The following is a 15,389-nucleotide window of genomic DNA, read 5'->3' on the forward strand; positions in this document are numbered from 1 at the left end:
AAAAAAAAAAAGTGCCTCCAGTGAGATTCCCAAACAGAAATCTCCCAAGCAAGCACCCCTGCAAGGCGTTTCTGAGTGGTTGCTGCTGAATGCAAAGTGACTGGCCACAGAGTGGAGGGAATAAACCTCAACTCTTACTCAACTTTTTATCTCTGGGTCATTTAAGGACATATTTAGGGAAGGAGTCCAARTTCCCCCGGACCTCACCCCCGGCTGCCTCTGCCCTGCCTGGCTCCCAGTGTGATGCTCTGCTCGGTGCAGCTGCAGGAGTCCCCAGCCACCCCATCCTGGGAATGCTGCAARGGACTCCAGGAATGCTGTGAGGGGCTGGATCTGGCTCTGTGCACACTCTGGGGCAGCTTGGAGCTGAGCTCCACCAGAGGGGTTTTGGTGAAACAAAAATAACTCTTACCAGGTTCTTGCCAAGGCAGATCTCATGAAGCCCCTCCTGCCTGCAGGGAGCAGCGGGCACTGCACTTGCAGCGTTAAATCTCAGGGACAAGGGACTGGTGTGAGTTTTAACAGCGCTGTTAAAGATGTAGGTCCTCTGCCCCTGCAAACCCACCTCTGTCGGGCTTGAAATGCCCATTTACTGCAAGATTGGAAAATCAGCCTGAGAAATCAATCAGAATCCCAACGCATATAGCAGAAGAGGGAARTATGACCTAAAAAGAAACTGCATTTAGGAGGGGTTTGGAGTCACTGACACGTGGGTCCTGTCCTAATGCAAAAGCATTCCTTGCTCCTCTGCCTCTGGAAACAGCCAGGACTTGAACGTGACCTTTGCTGGAACTGCTGAGAGACACCTGAGCCCTGCCAGGCTCATTTCAGCAAGAACCACCAAAGCAGCAGGTGTTGCCCCCCAAAGCAGCAGATGCTCTCCAGCAAAACCTTCAAATTTCACGGTTCCCTCAAGTACCATCAGGACTTTATGGYCATGCAGGACTGGAGGGAAATACAGGGATGGTGCAGAACCAGTCCCATGCCCAGGTGACACCAAGGGCTCTGGCACTGGCTGTTCTACTCCCTTCCATGGACAGGCACTGAGTGCGAGCTGCAGACGATTTCTGGGACACTGAGCRATTGCTGCACAATTTGGGTCTTGAAGTCAATTCAGTTCAAGCCTCAGAAGTTTAAGGACATTAAACTTCACAGACTGGTGTCCATCAGCTTCAGGACAAGGTACATCTCTGAGCTGGAGCTGCACTTGTACCTTGTCTGRGAATCCCTAGCTGGATTCAAATTGCAAATTAACTCTGAGGCCAAGTTCTTTTGTTTCCATCGTGCTGCCCTCTCCTAATTTGAGACTTGATGCTGTCCAGGCTCAGCCCCCAGCACTGCCAGCTCTGCAGTCCCAACACGGCCGTGAGGACTTGCAGGTGCCTCTGCAGCACTGAAACACCCACGACCTTTTCCTCAAAAGCAGGGAATTGCCTTGTGCTATATAAAACTGAATGAAAATTAAACAATCACGTGGCAGAGGATTACCTTTCACAGCCCTTCTTTGCCAAGCCTCGGTCACGGTTACGCACAGTTCCAGATATCGCCATTAACACAGAGGGAAACCCTGCCCTGCCCTCGGCTCTCCACAGAAAGCAAACAACTCAAACAGACTCACACACCACCTCAAACAKGGGTTTATGGCTGATCAGCTTGATTTAACTGTCAGGAGGCCGCAAAGAGAAGAATGAGGGGAAGGACRAACCTGGAGAGGGAACCAATGCTTCAGAGCATCCCTGGTCTCTGCAGCCTTTCCTCAGCTGCACTCCAGCACCAACATGGGGCTGAAGAGAAGATACCTTGAAAATAGCCTACGCTACAGTTTTTTAGGCTGTTCTTTCCCACTGGTTAATTATTAAAATACAAAAATACCATGTTTAAATATAGCGCTGCAGCTCAGACTTAGTTGTAGCCTGAACACTCAGTTCCGATTTGTTTTGGCTTAACCTGTATTTTTCCACTGAAGCACCCAGTGCCCATCTCTGGTTGTGCTGTGGGGTTGGTTTGGAGTGGGGATTTTATGGTTTATTTGTTTTACACCCACAGAAATAAAACCACAAAATGCTTCTGCCTCCCAAATTAATACAACCATATCTATTACCCCTAATGCACAGGGGCAGATGGCACTGGGACAGTTTTTTGGCCTGAAACCCYACCAGAGAAGGAGAAACTCTTGCACAGCTGAAGTAGCCTGAGAGAAGGAAAGGCTGCAAGGACAGGAGAGTGTCCCAAAGCAGGAATGTGAGTGGAAGGTGCTGTGGAGCAGTTACCAGGATTGGAGTTCGTGCACATTTGCCTACATTTGGTGAAAGATATAAACGCCCCAAAAAAAGGAGCTGGGTGCGGTCAAGAGTCCYGCCGGGGCCGGGGCGAGCTCTTCCAGGCAGGCAGGCGGCCACGGGAACATAGCAACTGGCCAGTGGCTCCAAAACAGAACCTGACTCAAAACAACTATCCCGAGCAGAGTTCTGCTAACAGAGGAAGAGACATTTATTTGCAGAAGGCCACTGAGGCCAAACCAGTCCCGGGGCAGGCTGAGGTTTGCCTGCAGCAGGACAGGAGACATTTTCACACCAGAGTCCTGCACAGCAGTTCACCACCTTGCAGCACTCAATGGCTTCTTACATGGATGCAGGATGTCTTCTCTTCTCTGATCCCACGCTGCAGGAGCAGCAGGGACCCAGAGATGGACAGACAGGTCCTACACCTGTGTAGAGAGCAGTGAAGCCCCCAGGACYCCCCTCCCTACAGAGGCCCTGCTCCACATCCAGCCCTGACCTGCTCTGTTCCACCTCGTGCCCTGATGGATGTCAAGCCGTGGTGCCCACATTGATTTCTCCAGCTTTTCTTCCCCGGAGCCACTGCTGAAGTTTGAAGCCAAAGAATCCATTGAGAGGRAYTGAGGGCAATTAAAACAGCCCCAGWGCTTTTGTCYCCAGAATAAAGAGCTTCACACAACATGGGCTGCCTGCCCACACACAGGGAAGGAGCCTCATTTGAAGAGCACCAGATTGACCATCACTCTGTCAGGGTGACACCCACACAGTCTTGGAGGAATCTCAGTGTTCCTGGAGCTTTCTGGAAGGGGCTTCATAAAACCTCACCTTACAGTCACCATCAGTGCAAATGCAGAGGTTTGTTCTCAGTCTCTGCACGCAGCATCAGAGGCTGCCAAGGACACAGCAAGGTCACCCTGAGAGAACTAAAAATCATAGAATCCTCAAACAATTTGGGTTGGAAGGGACCTTAAAGCTCATCCCTGCCATGGGCAGGGACACCTTCCACCATCCCAGGTTGCTCCAAGCCCCGTCCAGCCTGGCCTTGGGCATTTCCAAGGATCTGGGGGCAGCCACAGCTTCTCTGGGTACCCCCACCTTATGTGGAGTCRATGTTTTCTGCTTCCTCTGTAGCCCCTTCCTAAACTGGCAGCTTAAAAATCCCCAGTGATTCCTGAGCACCAGGAAGAGGAGCTGCAGTGCACCTGCACAGCMCTCACACTCTGAGCAGTGAAGTTACTCAGATAAAGGTCTGTAATTAAATAAAACCACACAAAACCAAATAGACGCTATCTACCATATGGAGGGCATTAGTGCACTATAATGACACCCTGCAGCAGRAGTATAATTAAGAATATAGCAGGATTCCCATTATAAATCCTTATTACTGAGGGTTCATAACCTACTGTACAAACCTGCCTGGGGCTCAGGCTCAGCAGACGAGAGCAGCTTCAGCAGCAGATTTCAGTCTCCAAAGCTACTTACAAAGTTGGGTGGAAAGGTTATCGGCCTTTCAAATTTCTGCAATTCCAGGAGAGTGTCAGGAGTTAAGACTTCATTATTTCTAAGCTTTAACAGCTGGGGGATGGGGCAGGTTTGGTTTCAAATTATAAATAAAGCAACCCCTAAACAAGCTGCTTTTACAGTTTGAAACCCCTTTGAGCACAAGAAACCCCCACAGCCCAGCAGGTCAGTTCTTAACTCCAGGGCACGTGAGGTCAATGGGTGATGCTGGGACAGCACAGAATCACTGACACTTCCATCCTGCACCAACACCACTGCAAACCCCGCATTACTGACTGATAATGCACTCCTGAAAGATACAAGGAGGCTGCTCAGACCCAGCTGGGATATATCCTGGAGCACAGGGATGGCAGGAGTGCAGCACCCACCAGCATGCCTGAAAGGGATGGAACAAGAGTGGGATATGGGATGGTACCTGCTGACTCCTTAGTACAAGTACAATCCTGAAAAATTTGGATCTGGGCCACGAATCTCATTTCTAGGCTGGTGACAGCCCATAAACCACTTCTGGTTCAGTTTATGATGCTTCAGCTTCTGTTCTCCCATTGCCACCCCACGGAGTACACGGCTCGTATTTCATCGCTCGATATATTCCGTGTCTCCCAAAGACACCAGTCTGTATGAACTCAGCATAACAAACACCAGAGGCCTGGAAAACAGAATGCTCCATTTATTAATTCAAAGCTAAACTGCACCAGCCAGTTGTTCACGGCACATTTGAGCACTCAGATGCAGAGTTCCCGTGCTCCATCCTCCCCCAGCAGCCTTCCACACAGCGTGGAGACTTGCTGAATTTATTTCAAATCATTCTGCAACTGTTTGCCAGTGATAAAGGCAAACACATTTTCTGGCTTAATATGGTCTCTGAGAAATTCATTTGGATGGGGACCAGGGCCTGTTGCTTCATGCCACTTYCCAGCCTATGTTTTTGTACAAATCCCAAAGTTGCAAATCTAAACACGTACYAAAAGGAACTTATGGTATAAACTTGAATTTCACAACAGTGTGTGATGGATCTGCARTATCAGAGCCTTCCAAATATCAACGTTGTTTTGACAAACAACAAAATCCAACACTGACACCATAAAGAGAATGGCCAAATGCAGCAACAGATCTGCCCACAGCAGGGAAACAACTGGACAACAGCTACTCCTGAAACACAATAAWARAGGCAAAYCYTCAAAAAACACCRAATCAATTCACTGCMTTTCCATATTGCTGCATCCTAACAMAAACCCCAAAGCAACATAAGGCTCTCAAGCAAGGCTGGCTGCAGCCTGTGGRACATGAGGTAGAGCAGTGAAGCTGCTGCATTTGAGAGAGATTAAAAAACCTCTTTTTTTAAAATAAAAGCTTCAGAAGTGCTGGAAGATGCGACGTAAAGCGGAAGAGAACATAATGAAGGACTGGATTTAGTAAGGACACTGCAGCCGGACATTTGTGTTCCTGAAAAACAAAAATGTCCCCAAAACGCCAAYGATCACAAGGTTGTTACATAACCAAAACATCCGTCAGAGCACGAATCAYTCACACAGAAGAATCAAAAGCTTCTGATTCACTAATACTGAGTTCACACACTTGAGAAGCTCCAAGAAACACACACAGAGGTGGAGGGAGCTGCTGTACCAGCAAATATCACCCCTGTTGTGTCCAACCCTTGCTGCTAAATGCTGAAACAAAGCATGCCTGGTTTTTACATCTGCCTCCCAACACACCAATCTTCCTCTAAAACCAGGGAATTGTCTTACATTGGCTTGGATTGGCTTAGTTCCACATTGGCTCATAATCCCAACAGGCTGGGCCTTTGCAGCAGGTTTAAAAACGGTGCAAACACAAAAGCTTCCACTTCAAAAAGTTCTTCAGGCTGGAGGAAATCTCACTACTGGGGGCAAAGGGAAGAGATTGGACATGAGGGATGATGTAAGAATTCCTGACCTTAGCACAGGAAAAACAAGAGGAAACATTGGGATCTSGAGATAATAGAATAATCAGCCCAATAATTAAGCTGATTAAGACCCTGAAGGCCATGCTGGTTTAGCAGAAATCAAGACCAAAAATACTGACCCCACTACTGCTTCTGCCCTAGATAAAAATGAATTACAAACCATTTCAGGCAAAGGGGAAACTGGAATGAGAGCTGAGGGCGAGGGTTAGTTTGGGGCAGGGGACACCTGGGGACAAATTAATCCACCCTGCCTGTCCTACCAGGRCAAATTGAGATTTAAACACCTGAACCTAGAGAATAAATGAAACATTTTGGGAGGCACAGGCTGATGCCTGAGCTTTTACACACCGCAATTTCACCAGGCACCAAAYCAGCAGCTCTCCCTGAGTAACAAGGGGAATATTTGCATTTTCTTTCAACAGTGCTGGCTGGCAGCTCTGAATTTCAACTCCTGGGTGTTTTAAAGGCAGTGGCAGGTTTTGCATCAAGAGCTGTCCTGAAAGTTTCACATTTCAATGCAAATGTTGTTAATCCTCCACTGTAAGCCTGTAATTAAGGCACTGATTCCACTGGGTACTGCAGCACCCAACAGTTCCCCACAAGGTCTAAAGGCACCCACAGCACCCACAACCTCCATCAAGCTCTTCCCAGCTTCAAGCCTGAAATGGAAGGTGGTGCCAATATGTGACAATCTGCTCCTGGCATCTATCCTTAGGGGACATTAACACCCCCAAAACAGATCAGCACCGGGTGAAACACCATATCCATGGCTACTGCAGATGCAAAGCATTCCTTTCGGAGGAGACATGGAGCACCACTGCAGTTAGTCATCAGAGATTAATGTCCAGTGCCATAATTAACTACAAAATTAGTTCTTCAACTCATTTATTTGAAGAAAAAAAGAAAGTGGTGAACTGTGCACCTCCTTTTTTCTAAAGAAACCTGAAGTTACATGCACATTCAGTTCCCTAATTTTTTTTTGAAGGAGGTTTAATCTCCTCCTAGAATGCTTAAGTCAGAACACAGAACTACCACCTCTTTTGTGGGATCGATACTGGAATCTCCAAAATTCAAGTTCAGCATTGGAGCTGCTGAYCTTCCAGCAGGCAGCTGCAAGTGGAGGATTCAGGGATGTCAGGAGCCAGGTCTGAGGCTAATTCCCAGCAGCCCTGACCATTGAACAGATTGCTTTTCTTACCAACACCTACGAGGCAGAAGAGCAGCCCCAGGCCTTGAGTGCAGCATCTCTGCTCTGCTCAGAGCCTGGAGCATGAAGCAGGCTGATGGGCAGGGCTGCTTTGCTCTACGGAGGATGGCAGAGCAGAAGCAGGTTAATCAGCCCTCAAAGAGGGGCTGGAAGTAGGGCTGGGGGTAAGAAACCCCTTTCTTCAGAGGTACAAATACAGGTTATTTTATACCAAACCCCTGCGAGGTGCCTGCTCCGCCCACCCCTGTCTGCTCAATATTCATCAGCCAATGATGAAAAAACCAAATCCATCACTTCAGCCCTCAGCCAGGTTTGGAAGGATTCAAACACTTAATGCTGACTGAGAGCTCTATCCCCTCACATGCCTCCTTGTCCCTAGAGCAGGACCGAGCGTTTTGGGTCCTCACCTTCTCCCTGGGCAATAAATGGATGGATGTTTAATATAAGAGTTTCTCTGCCTTGCTCACACAGAATTCCCACCTGACAGTGGCTGCGGGACCACCAGTGCCTTCCCACTCCCAGGAAGGAGAAGAGGGTCAGAAGAAGATGGGACAGGGGCTGAACAGGCTCCTGGGCAGCACAGAGCACAAAGCAACACTCTAGGCCAGGTCCTTGGAGCAGGGGAGCTGCAAGTGGGAACAGGGACGAGCTGTGCCAAGTGAATCATTCCTTCCCCATCCCACCCTTTTGGCAAAGCCAGCATCACCTTCCACTTCCAACAAAGGGCATTGGCAGTGCTCGGCTGGGGCAAGGACGTGACCCTTTGCCTCCAAGCAGATTTTCTGCTGTCCCCAGTCAGCCACCAGAGCTCCCAGTAGAGTCAGCTCAGCCCCTGCTGCAGGTCCCATCTGTCCAGGGACAMCAGAGAGCCCTCCCCAAGCCCCAGTGCCCTGCACAGACACCTCCAGTGCTGGCCAGAAGAGCAGGCAGAGCCCTCAGCTTGCTGGGTACAGCTGGGAGTYACAGAGAGCTGCACATGGATCACTCCCCTCCTTAGTCACCTGCATAAAGGCCATTAAAATTAATAGAATAATATAAATCTGCCATTGTCAMCCCTCAGCACAGAGGGAGAGCCAAACCACTGCCAACAGGGGTGGTTCAAGAAGGTTTATATCACCCTGGTAAATGCAGAGGCTGCAAGTTGCATCCAATTCTGAGCAGCTGCATTATCCCATCCAGGGAACACATTCAACACCATTACATTTATGTTTAAATCTCACTATYACAKTTATGTYTAAATCTCACTATTACATTTATGTTTAAATCTCACTGTTGCCACTACGACCGGCTAGACTTTTTAAAAGTGAGACCTGCCCCATTGCAGACAGATGTGAATTTTTCACATTCTTTCTCTGATTTCCTCACCTAAACATAAAGGGAAGGAAAAGCAGATTCCTCTCCTGGGGCTTGTCCGGCTGCCTCGGGGGAAATGAGGGATTTGTTTACAAGCAGGAGGAAGCAGCTCCGAGGGTTCATCTGAGCAGAGGAAGCAGAGGCAGTGCAGGCAGCCCAACACTTGACCTCTGCTACCAGTGCAGTCATGCCAAAGGCTTCTGCCCTTTCAGTGTCTGCTGCAAACAGCTCAGATAAAAGCACAGGGAATTATCCTGTCCCTCCAAAGAACCTTCTGCAGAGCCTTTCCCTGAGCCATGGTACAAATGACCCGGGCAATTAACAGCMGAGCCTCTCCAGCCCAAGCAGCTGCAGAGGAAAATATCTATTTGGCAACCCTGAGACCCGGCAGGGAGTGAGGGGGAGGGAGAGAATGAACTGAGGGATGGATTCTCACGTTGTTCTTTGCATCTCCAAATACCTCCCTCTTCCCCAGATGATAATTTTCTCTCCAAGCCAGGGTTGGAGAGGCAGCTGAGCATCAGCCAGTGCAGGGGCACAACCCTCCCCCGGGTTTCCACGCCCGGCACACGCGGCTCCACACCCCCAGCACCACGCCAGGGGTTTTGGTTCCTTTCAGAGTACAAAGAGTGGTTCATCCGAGCTTATCTCTTCCCCAGCCCCGGCTCTCCCAGCACAGAATCATCCCCAAAGAATGTTTCAGTAATGCTGCGGTGCTGAATTTCAGAGGGACACTTAATCTCGCCCCAGTGGCTCTCCAGGGCCAACTTTCTGARCATGAAATATTTAACTGTCCGTGGGCGTCCCGTATGATAATAAAGTGACTGCTAACCAGCCGCTGAAATAAGCGTGTGAGGAGGAGAGCAGGAGCTATCAAATACACAAACCAGCCTAATTACTGTCTCCCTTTCATCCCTGTGAACCCCCGGGCACTGCTCACACTCCCCAGCAGCTGGGATCCAGCTACACAACACCTCCAAGACACTGTGAGAGTCAACRGGGAAGAACTGGAAGGAGGAGATCAGGAGAAAGGTTGGTGAAGTGCACTGTTACCAAGTCTTCCTCATTTTGGGGATGTGAAACTTACCTGGCTTGCCTAAAAATAAACAATCCCTGTGTTTGAGCAAAAAACTTTGAAACTGCTTGCAGTTCTGCTACTTCCCCACTCCAATGAATTTTATCTTTTGGCATTTAACACCTTACAGGCTCYCAAGCCAGCATGTGCCTGTTAATGCCTTCTGAGAGTTACTGGAAGTCATGGAACCCACCCAGGACCCCCTGAGGGCAGCGTGGCAGAGGGGAGCTCCTGCAGCACAGTCATTCCTGGCACAGAGRCTCTTTAGCAAGCTCAGCCTTACCTCATCCCACTCCGAAGCGAAGGACGGGGACTTCTCCAGCCGCTTCTTGCCGGTGCTGCAGTTGGAGAGCGATTCGCTGCGGCTCCCCATGGCATCGTCCTCCGTCGGGGAGCAGGTCAGCAGGTCAGAGTCCGACTTTGACAAGCTGCGGCTGAGTTTGAGCTCGGCTTTGGGCTTGCTGCCCGGGTGGGCTCTGCCCACAGCTCTGTCCCCCTCTGGCTCGGCACCGCCGGGGTGCTGCGGCACGTGGGGCGTGACTACGGCCGCGGGATCCGCCCGGCTGACGTGCTGCACCGTGGCGTACACCACCGTCTGCTTGGGGTCYGGGGAGCTGCTCCGTGCTGATCCCGACGAGGGCAACTCAGCATCCTCCAGCTGCATAGCAGCRGGGTGGCTCGAGGCTTCCGTGTCCCCCTTCTCCGTGGAGGAAACGAGTCTGAAAGGGTCCTCGCTTATCTCACAGATTGGAGAAGAGCCGTGGAGCAAGCCTGAAAACTGCTCTGGCACCTGGATGTCCTGGCTGTCGGCAGAGTCCTGGCTGCGGCYGCCGCTGCTCCTCCTGTGGTCTTCAAGGGGATGAAAAACAGAGAGGAGGGGGAAATTAAAAACATGGAAGAAGCAGSAAAATCCCGGCTCTCTCCCTGCCCTCCCTCAGCAAGGGAGGGAGAGATAAAGAGAGAACAGTTCCGTATTGTTCCGCGTGCTCAACTTGTACCCAAAGTCATGGCATTTATGAAATTCCAAACACTGGCCCGATTTACGCAATCTGGCAGCTCTCCGTGTTTTTTATTCCTGTTAACACTAACTATCAGGCCTTGCTATATAAGGCCAAGAGAAGTGCTAACTATATCCTGCAGAGAGAGCAAGTGAGGTGGGAGCAGCAGAGACCGAGGCTCCTGGAACATCTGATCCGTTTCCATAAAGGCCAAAGCGTTATTTAGAGCCGCGCGCCCGGCTCTTGGCACGGGCCACAGGGTGGGAAAACGSCTGGACTGTAATCGACCTGCGAGTTCCAAAATCCGCTCCCAAAAAAACCCACTGCTTCCCTCCCTAGTGGCTTCCGAGTTTAACCTCTCCTCCCTGCTCAGGGGAGAGAAATAAACAGTTTATGCAAGAAGAGAAACTTGAGCAAAAAGTCTCTTTTGCAATGAATTGAGCACAGAGTGGTCAGAGCTGGTGGAGCACCGGCTGCCCCAGAAATGTGACACTGGCTCCCAGCTATTCCTGCCCCAGCAGCTTTAATATCAGGTACCAGGGTCCTGCATAAACCATGAAGAATTGACTGATCTCAAGTGCTGAGCATGCACACACCCACCCCCATGTACTCACCTTTGTCACAGCTGAACGAGCGTTCCAACTGCAAAAGCAAAACTCTGTCAAGCCAACAAGTCTAACTTTGGTTTCCTAGGATTCCTTCACCCTCCCAAGCATTGCTTGTGAATTTTAACTGCTTCCATTTAGTGCTGAAGAAACTCGTCAGTCTGAGGACTAAAAATTGATGCTGCAAGGGAACAATAAAGCAAAGCACTCCGATAACGAGGCTCTGAAGTGCAGGGAGGATGTTTGGATGTGAAGAGGAAATCGCCTGYTTTGTGGACAGCGGCTCTGGGAAGCCAAGGCAAAGGAACCCTCCTTTCTGTGAGCAAAATAAAGAATTCTACTTAAACTAAAAGCAGCCTGTTAGCAGCAGCAGAGAGCCCAACTCAGCCCCCAGCAACTTTCCAGCACYAAGCCTGACCAAGGGATTTTTGAACACCAACACCTGTGGGGTTTGTGGTCTGTCCTCACACCAGAAATGGGCAGGACAAGGGATGAATTACTCATCTGCCTTTGTGTGGGGGTCCCAGGTACCCCATGCCTGACGAGTATGGTGAGTCCCTGTCGCAGGCACAGGAAGGCAGGAACAACCACAGCCCGCACTGCTCTCTGGGATCAAGTGATGCAGGGGATTATCTCATCCTGGATCCTATGAGTTAGAGATTCCAGGACAGTGAAGTAGTTGTTGACTCTCTTGCACAGGCACATAAACCACCAGCTCAGTGTTTGGAGCTGCCAAGGGGAGGCAGGTCCCAGCGCTGGCTGAGGGGGRCCAGCAGCAGCACCCCAGATTACAGAGCTCAGTTACTCTGCATAAAGCTCTGAAGCTCCAGTGCTGGAGAGGAACCTCAGAGGACAAAGCTCAGAGGAGATCAGATGTGCTGTATTCACAGGACAGACTGGTACTAATGGGAAAGGTGAGCAGGACAGCAGTGATGGAACAGTCACATAAACCTGTGGGGAAAGAAAAACTTTCGCAGTTTTTCTTCCCAACCTCTTTCTTTCGTTGGAAACCATTTCTTCTATGTCCCAGCTGAACCTTTACTGACATTTCTGCTGAAGGCAGAGAGGCGGCTGGCGAATGCCTGTGCCACGTGCTGTAACACTTGAGTCCAGCCAGAACAAAGTGCTCCAATTCCAGCTCCAGCACCTCACAAAAGGGCTCCTGTTGGACAGGAATCCCAGCCACCCACTCATCAACAAGCTGAAGAGGGACTCTGAAATACAGGGCAGCTGCCAGGGAAGGAAGRGATGGAGTGAGAGAAACAACACTTGCTGAGAAATCGTGAGGAACATCCTGAAGGAGACATTTCAGAGCCTGCCCTGAAAGGTGCAGACAGACAATGTGGAAAGTCACCTCACTCTTTTTGTCACTGAGGTGCACGTAGCAGGACATGCAGGGCTCTGCAGGCCTCTCCTTTAATGGTACCTGAAAGAATCATCCTCCAGTTACACCCGAATTACACCCAGAGAGGCTCCTCAACACAGGGACTTCTGCTCAGCTCCTGTCACTGATTTTACACCCCAGCACAGATCWCTTGACTGATCCTGACTTTTTCAGCCACAGCCTGCTGCAGCTCTCACCCATAGGAGAGGCTCTCCCAACCCTTCCTGGGATCAGGAGCCCCTCCTGGGTACAGTGTCTGCTTCCCAGGGAGGATTCAAACAAGAGCTTCCCTGCCAGCAGCCTGARGACTCCAAATAGGAAGCACTTCCCTAAACACTCCATGCTAAGCTGTAACCGCCCTGCCTCGACTGGATTTTTTTCCCCAATATATCAACAGCAGGATTTGTCTCACGGCCCTGGATTAGGAGAATGAAGCTGTTACTGCAGCTGCTGCTTGCACAAGCTCCCCACCCTTCAAATTAGTGAGGGCATACAGCAGCCTCTGACTTGCACAGAAAAAGGCTCCCCGTGTTACATCATGCCAGAATCTGTCAAGTGAGGAGCAGGCAAATCTCCCTCCTGRGAAACAGAAGGCCAGAGGAGGAAGCTGGCCTTGAAGGGTGCAAAAATAACCTTCACCTACAAACAGAACTKAAACACAGGCTCATTGCACAGCCAGGTACCAGGTGTGGAACCCAGCTGAGGAGGGCACACTCCTGTGTTAGCCTCATCAAGCTCAGCCATTCCAGGCTGAGTTTATCCACYTGAACTTGTGCTCTTTTGCACTCCCCTCTTCAGAAAGGGCAATGAGACACTGTCCTGCTTAGAGAGATCATCAGTGTGACTGCATAGCAGCATGACAGCAGAAACACAGGCTTGGGCCTGGGATATGTAACAAGGGTCTGCCCTCTGTCCACGATAACACCACAGATACATGGCCTATGGGTTTATCCTGTCCTTCATCTCACAGCAAACCAAGAGCTTTCTGTCCCCAAACCTTTGTCTGCAATATCCAAGTGTCCCACAGATCCCCAAGAGCAATGTTCACCCTGCTGTTGCAGCAGCCATACTCTGGCTCTCAGAAAAGTTTCTTCCTGTCTCTCTGCAGCATGTTCTGACTTYGTGCTGCAAACCAGCGAGCTGGAATGAGCCAGCAACAATCACACAGCACTGCTTGAACCAGTGTAACCACAAAGAAAACCTCTAACAGGAGGAAGGGYGATGCAGGGACTTCAAGCTGGGCTTCCTATGGAAGCAGCACAGAACAACCTCAACAGGCATCAGTTTGCAGTAACTACCAGAAGGTACTAAGTCACTCCTACCTGCAGCTGGTCACTGCTGACAGCACCTGGGGGTGATTCCTGAGAAGCCAAACAGACCAAAACTCAAAAGCTTTTCCACATTCGCCCTCCATCAGGACAGTCAGGAGGCAGCAGGAGCTGAGAAGCCTCCTCTGGTCACTCCACAAACATTCCCCTCCTCTCTTTCCTCATTTTCACGCCCCGTTACAGGGCCTGAGTGCCCTGACTTCGTGCATGTGACTGCACACCAAAGTGGATGGGAGAGCATTTGGCTTAAACCACTTCTGATACCCTGCCCAAAACATGAGGCCAACCTCTCCCAGTGCTCCAGCATGTGACAGCGAGCTGCTCTAACACACACAAAGGCCACCAAAGCCAGYGGATAATGCCACATTCATCTGCTTGCTGGACACAGAACAACTGGCAGCCAGAGGAACAAAGGCAGCTATCACAGATGAAAGGCACCATTAAACCCGCGTGCCTGAAATTCAGCCTTTCCGCTGCCCTGAAATGCCCTTTCAACAGCCACAAGAACCCAAGYCCTCCTCTCCTGACCAAAAGCTCCTCCAGAACTCATCCAGAAGGCCAGACCCTCAGACTGAGAGCCAAGAAGCAGTTCAAAGCCATGCTTCAGCCTGTTCTATTTCCTGGGACTGAGCTGCTGCCTTTGATGCTCCAGGACCCTTCTGATCCAGAGGTGGGAAAATTCTCCAACACTCCAAGGAAGGCTTCGGTCCCTCCCTCAGCTCCTGTTTAACTCTTTGCCAAAACAACTCTGCTACTCCCCAAATTTATCTTCTCCCCATCAGCCATAGTGCTGACTGCATTTAAAGAACAAGCAAGTGCTGGAAGATGAGGAAAAAGTCATCTGCATCCTTGAATTTCTCCCACTGCAATAGCGGGAAGGGCTGCAGGTTTGTTACCAACACAGCACCATTTTCATGGAGCGCAAACCATGAAGCCACAGCTTTGATCTTTCCAGCTCTACATCAAAAGATGGGACTCTGCTCTGGATCCATAACAGGATCCATAAAGATCTTCCTGCAACTTCTCCTGTCTTCAKGTGTTCGGGGGAAGAGATTTGCATCAAGAACACACAGCTGCATTACTCTGAGGTTTTATTTTAAGCTGACACATAATTAGGATACACCTCCACTCTTACCAATCACGCCTGAACACAGCAGCCAGGGGAAGGAGCAGAACAGCTGGAATAGCTYGTGCTTGAATAACCAGCAATAGCTGCTGAAAGCCTGAAAGCCCTGGCTCAGTGGCTGTTGCCCAAGGACTGTTCCTGGCCCAGACTGCAAAGCACCAACCTGAAAAGCTCACAAATTTTGTTTCTGGCAGTGAGGGGTTTGGCAAGTGCTGGTGGGAAYGCAGTGACCTCTTGTGCCACCCTGGAGCAGCCAGGAGAGCAGCGGGACTCGAGCAATGATAACTATCATGCTGCAAGGAGGAGAAAAAAGTTGCAGGTCTGACAAGGCAGTCAATGAGCCATCACCTTGACTCCTCATTAGCCCTGCCCATCCTCAAAGGGAGAGGGGGTTTCACTGTGAGAATCCAAACTATATCCACYCAAAATTCCTGCTCAGGACTTGTGAATATAACTGGAAATCTCTTCCCTCTAAACAAATCTTTTGTTGTTATTGTTGAAGGAAAGCCAAAAAGCCAACAACAGCCAAACACAAGAGACAAGGTGTTCCCAGATGCTTTGCAAAACA

The 15,389-nt window shown here is 50.1% G+C and overlaps 2 protein-coding genes across 5 annotated transcripts in view; one reads left to right on the top strand and one right to left on the bottom strand.

Moving 5' to 3' along the window:
• The window catches only part of ILRUN (inflammation and lipid regulator with UBA-like and NBR1-like domains), a 166,909-nt gene that overhangs the window by 52,446 nt on the left and 99,074 nt on the right, over positions 1–15,389 (top strand). The gene's annotated exons all lie outside the window — the stretch shown is intronic.
• ANKS1A (ankyrin repeat and sterile alpha motif domain containing 1A) overlaps positions 1–15,389 on the bottom strand; it is a 74,898-nt gene that overhangs the window by 25,172 nt on the left and 34,337 nt on the right. For all 4 annotated transcript variants that reach the window (XM_057381439.1, XM_057381440.1, XM_057381441.1 and 1 more), the window contains one exon: positions 9,664–10,229. In XM_057381439.1, the coding sequence (XP_057237422.1) occupies positions 9,664–10,229 (566 nt within the window). The remainder of the gene's footprint in view (positions 1–9,663; positions 10,230–15,389) is intronic.

The sequence above is a fragment of the Malurus melanocephalus genome, unplaced genomic scaffold (assembly GCF_030028575.1).
Source record: "Malurus melanocephalus ecotype Western Australia unplaced genomic scaffold, MMel_1.1 scaffold_511, whole genome shotgun sequence".
NCBI classification, from domain to species: domain Eukaryota; kingdom Metazoa; phylum Chordata; class Aves; order Passeriformes; family Maluridae; genus Malurus; species Malurus melanocephalus.